The 14,346-nt window shown below is 40.0% G+C and overlaps 3 protein-coding genes across 3 annotated transcripts; all 3 read right to left on the minus strand.

Annotated features, from left to right (window-relative positions):
• Positions 1-2,854: 2,854 nt before the first annotated feature.
• Positions 2,855-3,841, minus strand: apoc2 (apolipoprotein C-II). The gene is made up of 4 exons (XM_041943339.1): positions 3,717-3,841; positions 3,354-3,416; positions 3,078-3,234; positions 2,855-2,993 (listed from the first exon to the last, which is right to left on the minus strand). The coding sequence occupies exons 2-4, from the start codon at positions 3,400-3,402 to the stop codon at positions 2,906-2,908; spliced, it is 294 nt and encodes a 97-aa protein (XP_041799273.1). The 5' UTR covers positions 3,403-3,416; positions 3,717-3,841; the 3' UTR covers positions 2,855-2,905.
• A 2,379-nt stretch (positions 3,842-6,220) lies between these two features.
• apoa2 (apolipoprotein A-II) lies at positions 6,221-7,300 on the minus strand. Its single transcript, XM_041943222.1, has 3 exons — positions 7,256-7,300; positions 6,538-6,766; positions 6,221-6,377 (listed from the first exon to the last, which is right to left on the minus strand). Exons 1-3 carry the CDS (start codon positions 7,296-7,298, stop codon positions 6,221-6,223), a joined length of 429 nt encoding a protein of 142 aa, XP_041799156.1. The 5' UTR covers positions 7,299-7,300.
• A 5,053-nt stretch (positions 7,301-12,353) lies between these two features.
• On the minus strand, positions 12,354-13,592 carry apoc1 (apolipoprotein C-I). The gene is made up of 4 exons (XM_041943341.1): positions 13,506-13,592; positions 13,048-13,117; positions 12,818-12,953; positions 12,354-12,726 (listed from the first exon to the last, which is right to left on the minus strand). The coding sequence occupies exons 2-4, from the start codon at positions 13,100-13,102 to the stop codon at positions 12,666-12,668; spliced, it is 252 nt and encodes an 83-aa protein (XP_041799275.1). The 5' UTR covers positions 13,103-13,117; positions 13,506-13,592; the 3' UTR covers positions 12,354-12,665.
• Between the last annotated feature and the right edge of the window lie 754 nt (positions 13,593-14,346).

Here is a 14,346-nt window from a genome sequence, read left to right on the forward strand (position 1 = left end):
ACAAAATAAATACAATACATAAAACAAAGCATCTAATTTTGATCCAACACAGCCAAATCGATAATGACACAAAACCATCACCAATATCAATAAATCATTCAAATGACCACATACGATATAAACAAAATGACGACAGAGCTGATAATTACAACAGTGCAGCTACATTTAAGCACACGATCATCCATAATATCCATGAAACTGCATTTCTTTCTTAAAACACTTTAGTTTGTCTGCTGTTCTGCTCGTTCTAATCCACAGAAATCTAGTCTGTCATTTATCACCACACCAGGTGGCTTCAGCTGTGAGTGTCAGCAACGGTATTATTAGAAGATTTACTTTATTAACTGATGTTTATCAAGATCGTTTTATTAGCGTATAACTGAACAGCCCTCATGAGACTAGAGACCACAAATTAATTATTTACCCTTGATCGAGAAAAAGTGGAACATTTTCTGCTGATAGCAATGCTCTGTCAAGGTTTCTTAATGGTGTTGTCCATAAACAGCGACCAGACAGATGATTTGGTGCTTAAACCAGCCTTGATGTGCAGAGTAATATGCTATCGAGTCATCTGCATATGGAACAATAGAAGATTGAGTATAAAGGCCACCTGGTACCACCTGACAATAAATATCTCTAAAATCAGAAAAGCAGTAATTGTGATCTTCTTTTTGCCCTCAGATAGATTCGTCTTATTAGAGGCAGAGTCAAAGGTGTAAAATCATAACGTTTAAGTCTGGCAACCAGCAAATTGTGACTGATGATGTCAACAGCAGCACCACAATCCAGAAATCCAGCTCCTGCTAATTCACCATTGTCAGGTTCTTTGTAATAGTTATTCACCGTATGAACAAGAACAGTGCTGGCAGAAAACCCCAACGATCAGTTCATTCTTCATAAGGAGATAACTCTTTCTGTGATTTTTCTTCAAACTAACAGATCTACTGTCGACCTTTTAAGCACACACTGTAATTCAGAATGATCTCCTCTACGAGAAAACATGATTAAGACAGCTCATCATACGTCAGACTAGATTTTAATTCCTCAAGTTTAGCAATATAATATTGATTAAAGATACCTGTAAGGGTCGGCTCAGTCTCACAATCATTTATACCCATACTCACAGGGCCCAGATCCAACAGAACCCTCCTACTCACTCCTTCCCAGCATGACTGGATATAAATATACACTCACTTTAAAATATCGTTCCTTTTCGGGGTGGCAATGTGCTGCTATTTGTGGTGATGTGATCTGTGGACAGCTCTGAATAACACTGTGAATGCACCCAAACCAGAGCTGATCAAAGTCAGGGCCACAGGAAGTTCTGAGTGCGAGGGCACTCCTCAGTTGCAGATGCCCGCAGATCAAATCACATTAGTGTCAAAGTCAAATCTGATGAAATCTTGAGAGGAAACGTTTCGGTTTCTGAAACCAAATACAGAATGCAGGTCGATCGGAGCTGAGTCTGGACAGATCTGGATGCAAATACCAACTGGGCTGCGAACACGAGCATCTGCATGTAGATAGATAGATAGATAGATAGATAGATAGATAGATAGACAGACAGACAGACAGACAGACAGACAGACAGACAGACAGATTGATATACTTTATTTATCCCAAGCTGGGAAATTGCAGTGCAGCAGCAGCATTACACACAGTGAAATAAGTGAAAAATTGGGAAATAAGACTATAAAGAGCAAACTATGCATAATAAAATATCAAAATAGCGAGCAGTAAAAAGATTATATACATAATAATAAAATAGCAAAATAATAAACAGTAGTAATGAAAAAGCATTGCACAAAAAAGAATATCTACAGCATATGGCAGTGTGTAGAAAATAAAGTGTACCGTGACAATAAAGTGAACCGTGGCATTATGTCTAAAGTATTTGTCTGTATGATTATACAGGAGCTCTAGTAGGGTTTGTTTTTTTTGTTTTGTTTTTTTTTCAGAGGTACTCGAGCACCATAGTCCCTAAAATACACACAAATGTATAGTTTGTCCCGTCCCTGTCTGGTAGAGTGTTGATCTGTTGTAACAACTAAACCAAACGATGCCTGAAAGCAACTGTATCTCTTTTGTTTGTGTGGGTTGTAGCTTCAGAAGAGGCCACATGTTGTAGATTTTGTGCATTAATTAGAAATCACAACATTCTTGCACCGCTGGTTGTCAGAATCCACAAAACAAACATCACGGCCTTTGTTGTTCATTCATCTCCGCCGGTTTCTCGGCGCTCACGCTTTACATGTTGTTTCTTTTAATCCATTATTAATTGCAGCAGAAGCTTCTGTTCTGGCGCTGCCTCGGCTGATGAAAAGCCCGGTGCCTCATCGCAGATCCATGCAGACATAAACGCCCGATCAGTGAGATCAAGAGAAATGCAAGTTTTACACGCAGAGACAGGAGGGATATGCATGATTTTACCACATCAAGCAGCAAACTAAATTCTCATTTATCAACCACAGACACCAGTTATTGGTATAAATACTTTATTTCAAGATATGACACAAATATTTAAATTTGTTAGAGAAAACTATGAGGGAACAAAAACACCAGTAGGTGGCGATAGATCGTTAATATTTGCATTATGTTCATGAGAAAAGACCCATAGAGAAATTGGTTAGCACATGATGAGGGGCTGTGTGCTCCTTTGACTGTGCCTGCCAAGTTGTTGGTTGTTGCTGTCCAGTTCCTCTGTGTTGTTGTTCTTTTCCCCCGTTGGAACAACACATTCACCTAAGAAATCAGCACAAGTGGAACAGGGTCCAGTATTTTTGAAGGTGCTGTTTAGCAAGGCTTGAGGCGAGATACGACCAGGTTTGGATGAGCATGTGCAGTTTGAAAGTTTTTGTTCTGTCTTAAAAGGTTGCTGACGTACTTGGAAATCATTTTTTGTTAACTACTGGGGGTAAAGGATGTAGTAAAGCTGGTCATTCATAATTCCAATGTAGGTGCTCACAGCTTTGGTAGTATCAGTGTAAAGATTCCTGTGGGTGACACACAGAAACAGGAGAGCTGAAATATAAATCCACACTTTTTATTTCACTGCGTTCGCATTTAAAATCTCTTACTTTGCCTTCTCCTCCACCTTCATGCCCTTGATGCTTTGCAGGTAGTCACTGGCAGTGTTGACGGCGCTGTCGTAGTAGGACCTGATGGTATTTGTGATCCTGGTCATGGTCCCCTGCTCTTCCTCGGCCTGCCTCGGCACACGGAAGCTTTCAGCGCCTGCACAGAGCAGGTCAGGGGGGTCAAAGCGTAACGTAGTTTATCAGGAAAACAATCGATATTTTTCCATCAATGATTTATCCTATTCTGACGCCACTTTAGTTTAAGATTGCACTTACTGAGAGCAAGGAATGTGACCAGCACTGTAATGACCAGCAGCTTGTTCATGGTGCCCCCTGTGTCTGTGAGGAGAGAGAATAAGAGGCATTTAAGTCTTACTTCACTTTATCCACTAGGGTGAGACATTGTCATACATTTCACCACCGATGTCAATCATGTCAGATTCGTTTTGATATTTATTATCAATGTTTTTCACTCTTCTAGCATGAAAACAAGTTTTCCTTACTTGCAGTTCTGGTGAACGTGTCTCAAAATCTTAGTTTGTTTTCAATTTTCCTCATATTTAACACAGCCTTCACACATTTCTACGAGTGTTGCACTCTATCCCATTCAATAGTTGAAGTAAAAGTGTCAGTACTCACTGTATTCCCCTCCAGAAATGAAGTGAAGAAGAAAATAGAGTAAGAAGCACCACTGGCCGGGCCTGTTTATATAGGAGCGATGTGTTGACTTGTTGCTCCCAGAGCCAAAGTGCACTCAGCGGTAGATAAACCTGTGCTGTTGCCCGGCGTGTGTTCGTGGGAGTACGTGTGACAGTGTGTCTTGATAAACCAGGAGGATGTTAATGAAGTAAAAGGGGCTTTAAACGCAATCAAAAGCCAACTGGGAGTCCAATCTGATTTGATTTGATAAGCTCAGGGCCTCATGTTGATACATTTCCCACTAACTCTACATGTGCAACCCTTTGTCTTTGAATGCACCACAATCAAATATTTTCCATTGATTAGGTTAGTAGTTCATTAATGCAGCGCTCTCTTACACCTTGCCCTGTTCTCAACCTCCATAAGGAGGCTCTTGCGACTTGCATAATGGTGGTGATGCGTTCATGTCACATCACAATAGTCCTAAGTCCTATTAGCATGGTCATAAGTCTAGAGTGTGTTGAACACGTCATCCGGCTGATTCAGGTTATGAAATATTTGGGCTAGTCAGATGAGATTCGCCACAGCTAAAAGATGCCTCTCAGCCCTTTTTGTGGACGTTTATTTGGGGTAATTTTTTCATGTTTTTGGGGAGAAATAGAGCCTCTATCTCCGTAGAACTGTGTATAACGGCTCATCAGTGGGCTACTAATCAGAAATGGAGAAACCTCTTGTTTTAGCACAGGATTTGCTGGATTTGGTGAAACATGAAATGTTTTTTTTTTCCCTTGTGTGATCTGATTTCAGATGAAACTGGGAGTGCAAAGTGCAAACTGCTAATCTTGATTTTCTGCAGTTTGTGGTGTGCTCATATGACTTTTATTTATGTCTTGTTTAATACCTTATCCAAAATCATGCATTTTAATTATTAATTATTTTTCTTCTAATTCTTATTTGATTTCTTTATTTTTGACTGCTTTGTCTTTTTAGCCTCTTTCAAGCTTTTGGTTGTATATTGATGCTATATATTGTGGCTCTGATTAATAAGGGCAAATGCCTGTCTGCTTGCCATGCAGGTCATTTGTACACGGTTTTGTGAAAAACAAAATCATGTGTTTTTAGCTAAAGTGAAGCACGTTTTGCAAAAATAACCTACAGAACATGAGTTTATGGAAGCTTTAGATTTCATTTTTATGTATTAAGCATCAAACTTCAGCACAAGAGATGGTTTGTTTGAAGTCTTTTTTCTGTAATGGCTACTTGTTGATCAAGTCCCGAGTAAACATGACAGCCAATCATGTGATCCAGCCTCACATGTCATGTTGGTTGTGAACTCAGGTAACTCTGAGGACAGCAGAATATGATTTAAACTGTCACAAAGTTTGCAGGTTGCTTAGATCCAGCTGATTCGGTGTTATGATGACTCGGCTCTGCTCCAGGCGACATCAAGCTGCATGACGGCACCGTCGGTCAGTTGTGTTCTCTGCTCATGTCCATAACACTGTATTTGCACAGTTGGGATATTTGTATATAAATGCTACAAAGGCTTGAAAAGTCTTAAATGAGCCACAAAGCAGCACATTATGCTGCTCTTGCACAACATGCCATCATTCAAAATAACCTCAGGCTTGGCCCATGGGGAACATCTACCAACACTAAATAATATAAATGCTTCACTGGGCTGTGATTCACTGCAACAACATCGACAAGTTGTGTTCAACATTTTCAGTTCAAGTAAGTTATGCTGTGGTTTTGTACTTTGATCAGTGAGACACATTAATCATTTTCAGTGTAGGGATATACAGCCTGCTGGCATCAATCTTTCACCATTCTGGGAACAACGTTGGACAAAACTGAGCCTGAGATCCAAGAGCTCTGCTCAGAGTAAAGACCACAAAGTATACTTGTTAAGAATATGAGACAAATGGAAGTCTTGTGTCTGTGTTTATCAGTGCAAAGCATTTAAATTACAGTTTTATCAAAGTGGCAGCTGATCTTTTAAACCAGTCATGATTGATTGAATGATCTTCATGTATTTAATTTAATTGTGTTTTTGTTTTGTTAGCTTGATAAAAAATATCTAACGAGACCTATATAATACAGTGATTAGTGGAGTCCGGGACAACTTTTGTCCTGCTCATAAAATAATATGATAGGATAGCTTCTGGCATAAAACTAAGCTTTATTATATTGTCTGTGGACGTAAACCCTCTGTGTCTGAATGAAGAAGCACATCTCAGATGGTTTCCAGTTCATTTTAATGAACACACTCACACATATACATACACAATCACACTTTGGTTAGTGTATCAAACACAAAATACTGTACATGCACAATTTGCATAAGTGGTGTTGACATGTTTGCCCTGCTTTTAACTCTGTATGATTTGGCAAGGATGTTGAATTTGCATTGTGCATTGCTGTTCTCAGCCTAAACTGGTGTAGTTTCTATGAGCTATCATCTATGACAGGCTGCTGACACGTGGTTTGCTTCAGTTGGTCTGCTACTCAGCGGGCATGACCTGGTCCAGGTAGACCTTTATGTGGTCAACGGCGTCGCTCAGGTACTTGCCGACGTAGGGGCGTGCATAGTGTCCGTACGCACCCAGCGCAGCTTCGCGGGCCTTGTCCAACAGAGGAGCTGCCTCAGCACCGGCAGCACTGCACAATTTAGAGCAGACAGATTATTTAAAGATGTTAGATTTTCAGTGGGAATTGTGAGATATGATTAGGTATCAGTAATACTTCACTGGATATTTGCAGTCGAAGTGGACACATTTCTTAACATGAGACATTAAAACAATACAGGGTCTTCACTCACGTGGCAACCTTGACGAGGGCTTGGAACTCAGGCTTGGTCTGCAGTTCCTCGGCGTAGTCTTTGACAGCCTGTGTCGACGGGCCGCTGCTGACACCGTCCATTGACGAAAAAGTGCCCACCATCCTCTCATAAGCCTTCAGCAGCCTCTTGTAGAACACATGCTTCATTTGATCATACTTCTCAACAAGTTCCTGCGATGGTGGAGGAATCTCACACAGGCTCATGGAGACTGGAAAGAAATCAGAATGATCGGATCTTGATGTTAGAACCAAAACCCAGATGGGAATAAGGCAGCAGATCATCGTGAGATGTTCATTTGAAATGACCATAAGAATTAACAAAGCACCTGTTTGAGTGTGAGTGTGCCTTAAAGTTTTATATATCTTGGCTTCTCACTTTTAGTACTAATTGTGTCAAAAATCAGAATTCTTCTGATTAGTATTCACTGTATAAGACTCAGTGCTATTTCAAAATCAGTCCTTTCCTCTATCTCCTCTATCCATGCATTTCCATGAAATTATTGCCACACATGTGAATGCAATAAAAACATGTTAATTCTTTTAACATTTTTACAACAAGGACTGTAGATAGTCTGAAAAATCAGAAGCATTTGCAATTGAATTCAGTTGCTGCAAATGGATCACATAGTAGTTTAGCTTTGGTTGAAAATCAGATCCACACACTGCAGTTTGCAGATTGCATTGGTATTTTGCCTTACCCTGCAGAGTGAGGATCAGGGCCAGGGCATATTTTGCATTCATTTCTGAAACAAAAGAAAAAAGGGGAAAAACAACTTAAAACTGAACTCTCCATTTGGTGAATCAATATTCTTTTCCACATCTGACACTGGAACATTAGCAGATGATAAATAAGTTAATAAAACTGCAGACGCCGAATGCAAAAATCAAACACTTAAATGTTTCAGAAAGTAGATCTATTCAGAAGTGGCTTCAGAGGAGAAGCTGCCGCATCAAGAAGAGCGATTACCTGCTGTTGAGTTGGATGTACAGATCCAAGAAGTGACAGTCTTCTCTGAGGGCGAGTTGTCTGTAACTCGGAGCTCACATCTGGCCAGGATGATATAGGGGGGGACTGCAAACAAACGTCATCTGATGAGCATACACACACCTACACACACCCGTGCATGCACATGCACACTCACGCACACATGTTCACCTAAACAAAGTCCAGTGTACATGATATTCACTTTAAATGCTGTATGTTGAAACATGAGTAGGTGGTTATGCAATGTTCTGCAAAAGTTTATCTGTATTCATATGGCAATGCACTACGAGCCCTTTTGATACTGTGTAAGGGGCATACAGAATGCTGTGGTGCGTGTACTGTCATAATCATCATGTCTCATATGGCAAAAAAAAAAAAACATATTGAAAGCAGCTCATGTGCTGTTACCTGCAGCAATAAAAGATACAGATTAACTCTTGCTAATCAATAATAATGCTGTCTTTGACAGCAAGTTAGAATCACTTTATAATGTAGGCTCAGACCAGAGTCAAATGGTTAGCAGGTCAATCAACCAGGACTTGTCTAGACACATTGTACTGAACCCAGTGCAATGCATGCTGGGATTTCTACCTTCACCTTTCACCCTGATACCTTGATACAGACTGTATGCGGGGTGATAAATGATCGCTTTCAGAATGATTTAAAGATTTTCCTTATTTTTTTTTTCAGTCATATTTTTTTCCTCCCATTTTACTAATTTCTAGATTTTTGTAATTAGTCTTAATAACCACAGCGCCACCAACAGTAATGATTAGGTCACCGAAAATAGTACAATTTAGCTATTCAATAGCAGAACTGAATGTAATAGTAAGATTAATAGCTTTATAATCATAACTTTATTTATACAGCACCTTGCATACAAAGACACAGCCCACAATGCTTAACAAAACAAGATCAGATGGATAAATGATCTATTGTAACTCCTTTTAGGGAAATGTAACCTGTAGCAAAGTGCATGTTTATTTGAAGAAACTGCAGATTATTCTTGTACATTGAGTAAATAAGATATATTGCAGAATGCGGTTTAATTAATTGATTTGTGATAGCACTATTGCATTGATTCCTGCCCTAAAATGTTCCCTCTGATGGTCTTTTCCTCTCTCTTTGCCTTTCTTGCAGGACGAGCTGTGAGCGTACAACATCGTCTACCACAGAGCGAAGTGGAGCTGCTCGATGTGAATCTGGAGTTTTATTATAAACTAGTTTGATTCTTTCTTTATTTGATATAACCAGCAAAGATCAGTTCAGCAATAAGTTTTTTTTATTTATTTATTCACCAATTTGACTATTTATTGTCTGCTTTTGACAGCTGAACTAGTTTTCTGTCAGTGGCATGTAGTTATCGACTGTTGTCTTGATCTTCTCCCAGACAGAGCTCTTGAAACTGGAGGCCCATTCAGCATAGCTGTCAGTCATTGGCTGGATGTGGTCTTCATAGTAAGCACCAGCGAGGCCCAGCGCCGCTTCCCCCAAATGCTGGACTGTGTCTTTGGCCTCCCTTTTGAGATACAAAGTACACCATTGAACATCAAGGTACACACAACCAGCACACACAAACATGTCCACGCACTCACAAACAAAATATCTCAACAGTTCTGATAACTGGCAACCATTCACAAACAAGTCTGCAAGCAGATGATGAGCTCAGCGCTGGTGCAGATACCTGGCTTTCAATGTCAGCCTCTGCAGTATTCCTTTGGGCTCGAGTTGTTCTGGGGCCGGTGTCTGGGCCAAAAGTGGTCCACATGCTACAGGGGAGGATGTTTGTCAGACAAGAAGAGCAAAGGCAGAACTGGAAGCAAGTTCACAAATAAAGGAACTGAAACTGAAGCTGCAGAGTGATTCTTGCAGTGGTACCTTGTAATAGTAGGATGAGAGTGAAAACGAGCTCTTTCATATGCATCTGCCACAACCAAAGAGGAGACAAACACAACCATCACCAATTTGTTTTGTCCAGTTAGATGCCACAGCTATCACCCACCATATTCTCATTACATCATGTTGCAGAATATCATTTCTTTTGACCCAAATCATCACAATGTCAAATAAAATCACTGTTTTCAAAGCAAAATGTAACCACAGGTTAAAAAAAACATCACAACACATGCAGCGGGTGTTTTTACCTTTTCCTCTGGCTCTGGTCAACACAAGTTGAATGAAACAAGGGTTATCAAGCCATTTTATTTGTATTGTGACCGCAACAGGGTGCACATTGGTCTAGATCGGATGATCTTTCATCGTGTTTTTTTTTTTTCATGGTCATTTTATTGACAAAAATGTGAGAAACAGCAAAGCAGCAGGCCTTTGACTAAACATTGCAGCACAAAGTATGGGTGTACTCTCTCTCTCTTGCTGTCCTGTTTTGACATTTTCACAAATAAGAAAACCTTAATCCATAGACATGAAGATGCAGAGATAAGATTCAAGATTCAAGAGTCTTTATTGTCATTGCACATAAGTGTACTAACGGCACTTGGAGAGCTTAGGTTTAAGCTGGGATTCAACTTTTAGAAGGTTTGAAAGACACAAAACTTCTCCTGGCTCCATGTGAAATCTGATCTCCACTAGAGTCACATGAGAGCTACTGGTCACTGGTTTCATTCATCACAGACACTGGTGACTGACTGGTGATTTGTTTTTCTCTCCCCTGTTAAATGCAAGCTGGGTGACATTGTTAATGCCGGTATCCGAATTATATCTGCAGATCCTGAACTCTTGATATCTTTTCAAGATCAACATTAGCTGAGTTCAGTAACTGTGCGATCGCCCTTTGGATCTGATATCTCAGCCCATTTGTGGGGGCTGATATGTATACAGGCTAGTCAGTGTCTGGCAGGAGAGATACGGGTTTTAGTGAAGACTGGAGGCGGGTGAAAGATAGATAAACATTTTCAGCCCAGCAAAGCATTTCTGTGGGCAGAGTCCACCACAAAATCAATTTAATCTTGTCGGTAGTTAGGCTCTGCGCTTGCAGCGCGTTCTGAATGGGAACAACTCAACGCTAGTGTTGAAATTAGACTTCATAACGACGTTTCACTCACAAACCTGATCTCACAGCTGTCCAAACAGATGGGATCAAGATTTGTCCTTGTTTTTAATTCGTGTGTTGGGTTTTAAACATCTGTACTGTGCTGCAGAGTTAAAGATGTGTGTGTGTGTGTGTCTGTGTGTGTGTGTGACATGACTACAGCCTCCCACATGCAGCAGAACAGTTAGATTAATTATAAAATACAAACATTTGATGAATACAAATCAAAATATGCACTGTTTAACATTTCTCTTAAAGCATTTCAAATTAGGAATCACAACTCTTACAATACAACTGTGTTAAAGGTTAAACTACAGTGTTTGTTTTATCCTGTGTACCGTATAAATCCTGAAAATGGTTGTGCCCCTAATTCTGAGAGCCTTGAGATGGTTTTTAGTCGTGAGCAGCTTCAGCCAAGAAAAAAAACTTTTTCAAATGAGTGAACTTGCTGAAAATGTGCCCAAAATAACAAAAATTGAAGGAGTCTTAAACTAATCGAAGTGAAAGTGATTAGTTTAAGAATTGCTGTGTGTGACCTCTGTTCACCAGCTGCCGACCCTCTGTCACTCTGTTCTCTTCACAGAAACAGATCTCAGTGAACTGGGACAACTGGTGGATTATTAACTCAGCATAAACAGTGACTTTAGCCCGGGAGTTGTGAAATGCCTGAAAATCAGCCATGCTGGCACTTGCCCTTTGGTACCAGCTATTAACACAAATAAACGATTGTCTATAAAGTGATCAGCTTTAGTGCCCATGCATATGATACTGACCCTAGTAGGAACTAATTATTTGGTCAAAGTATTTAAAATCAGTTTAACAAACCGATGAAGGCAAACTTGTGTTTTCACATTCAGGAATTCGAAAATGATGTTTTTTTTATTTTTATTATTATTAAATGTGTCTCTAGATGTTAAAAGAAATGCAGCATTAGCAGAGCTTCATCCAGAGCAAATCCGCAAAGGCAGCTGCACTTTCCACATGTGTTCACACCATCGCCTCCGTTCAGCAAGACAGTAAATTTAATAACATAGGTCGGTTTCAGAGCACTGGGGAAAAAAAATATCACTAACATGAACCTGATTATGTGAACATCATCACTACTGCCATGACACGCAGATGCAGCTGAGTTTAATACAACACTGATAGTCATCTTTAAAACTATTCTGACTGGAACAGTTCTCATATTGACCTCATATTTGATTTTTACCCACTTTGGTCATCATTAAAAACTCTTCATTATATATATATATATATATATATATATATATATATATATATATATATATATATATATATATATATATATATATTCTTGTATCTATTGTACATCCATGTATCTATCTTTTTTTTTCTTTTTCTTTTTCTTTTCTTACTATGTGCACTGTGACCGTTGTGCTCTGACATACCAAAGCCAATCTACTAAAAGCTACTTAGCAACAACTCTTGTATCTTGTATGTATTGATATATTTATTATGTATGTATTTATTAAAGGAAATAGGTGCACAAATAACTTTAGCTCTCATTTGAATTAAAATATCTGCCCAATTGTAAAACAAACAAATAAATTTGTCAATGGGCTGACTTCATCCCCCTTTGTTCCATTATGTCAAAAAAGAAAACTGACACTTAAACAATGCATACCCATCATTGTTTTCCTTATTATAAACATTAACAGCATTTTAGAGCTCAGTAATGATGTAGAAACAGTTAGGGAGAAAATGAATTGCAGTGATTTATACATGAAAGCCATACTGTCATAGACCAGAAGTGTTCATTTATTGACATCAAACATTATTAACAGACTGTTTCAGTTAGTACAGTGAGGATCTCTTGTTTCTTTACACTGAAAAATACTGATGCTAACACAGGATTTATATAAAAACACCTTTTATTTTTTTCATGTCTTCAACGCAGATTACAGTCAAATGATATTTTTTTAAAAAAAAAACAACAAAGAGGCAGTGGAACCTTTTTGCCAGCAGTATGTCATGTGACATATCAATACCCTATCAGGGGAGAGAGAGGAGGTCAGATGTGGGGGCGGAGGGCAGGCTGAAGACAGACACCTGTCTAGTTGATGAGGTCTTCAATGTTGGTCCTCATCGTGTTATACCACTCCCGGATCCTGTCCCTTAGGAGGAGAACACAAAAACCGTGTCACATACAGTCAAACACCTATGAATGTACTTTTATTTTATGCGCGCGCGCGTGTGTGTGTCTACCTTGAAGAGACTACAAACTCGTTGGTTTGGACCTTTTCAACGGCACCCTTGACCTTCTCACCCAGGTTCCTGCCTAACTCGGTCACCTGCTCGCCAAACTTGGTTAGCCGCTGCCCCATGCTGTCCTCCTGAGCCTCTGCGGGCGAGAGCGAGGGACACACAAAGTTACGCACCGCGGTGGGAGACGCGGAAGGGACGCTTTAAGGGCACCGTTAGCGCGCAACACTCACCTGTGCACGCGACAAAAGCCAGCATCAGCACGGCAACCGCAAGGTACAGTCTCATCTTGGCTGTGACTCTCTGTGGAGAAAGAACAGACACGGCTCGCTCGTTATTTTTGCGGGGGTTTTTTTTCTTTAAAAATGGCGCCCCCGTGCGTCAGCACCACAGCGGCTGGACAGCTCCCACCGCGTCCGCTCCGCTCGTTACCATTTAACAGCTAAAAGCTTCCAACTGCGGTGGAATTCCCTCAACTTTCGTTTCTTTTCCTTTAAAGCACTTCCATAACCTTTAACATGCATATATCAATATGAAGAAATAAGTCAGCTCGGAGCAACACTGTTGGATAAATACAGTACATGGTGCCCTTTGTTTTTACGCTTTAAGTTTCAGCGTGAGTGTCCCACAGTTGAAAGTTATAACGTTTTTTTCAGTTTTAGGAGTGATATAAATTAAATCCAAAACATACCTGTTTTCTGTCTGAGAGGAGTAAAAAAAAATGAGTGTGCTGAGCGCTGGTGTGTGTTCCTCCTTATAAGCCTGCTCGGTTCTCGGAGGGTGACGCACAACAGCAGACTAAAGTCAACATGTACACGTGGTGACCTTGCCGTGTCACTGCCCCCTTTTACTGACCAGCACAGATGTGATTGCATTAAAAGATGCTGATTGTGGAGAAATAAGCGTCGTGCCTGATTGCATTATCATTATTGAAAGGATTAACCCCTTGAGATGAACGCTTTATAGGGGATCCTCAACACACACACATAAAGCAAAACAACACAAATCCACTCACACAAACAGGCCCAATCACTCTCATGCTCACAGATTCACCTGAGAAGAACACCCATGCCAAGCTGTATTCAGACAATTACATGCACCAACATAATAGAAATAAATGATTTCCACATCTCAAGTTTACCTGAAGCAATGAGAAGCAAGAGCAGGATGTTTGAAGACAAGAGATGCCTTAAAGAAATGAAAGGAGGTCATCGATCTGAGTGAACTGGGCTGCTCCAATTGAATGGAGCTTCAAATCAAAATTTCTTCATAAATTCTTGTAATGAAGCAAAAAGAATATTCAGTGTGATGTGATCTATGTAAGGTTAGAAGGAAAGCTTTAAAAAATACAGATGAATTAGGTCTAGTCGAGTTTGGTCTTTAGTAACCGATGCATTAATCAGTGATGGGTGGAACAGTTGATAGAGTGATGTAATATTCTATTGTGCTGTAAGAATGTGTGATAAGGCAGCACACTGACGAGGCAGATCGTGCTCATCATCCCCCACAGTGTTCAGGGAGTGAATGGAGAG

Source organism: Chelmon rostratus, chromosome 8, assembly GCF_017976325.1.
Source record: "Chelmon rostratus isolate fCheRos1 chromosome 8, fCheRos1.pri, whole genome shotgun sequence".
Classification (NCBI taxonomy): domain Eukaryota; kingdom Metazoa; phylum Chordata; class Actinopteri; order Chaetodontiformes; family Chaetodontidae; genus Chelmon; species Chelmon rostratus.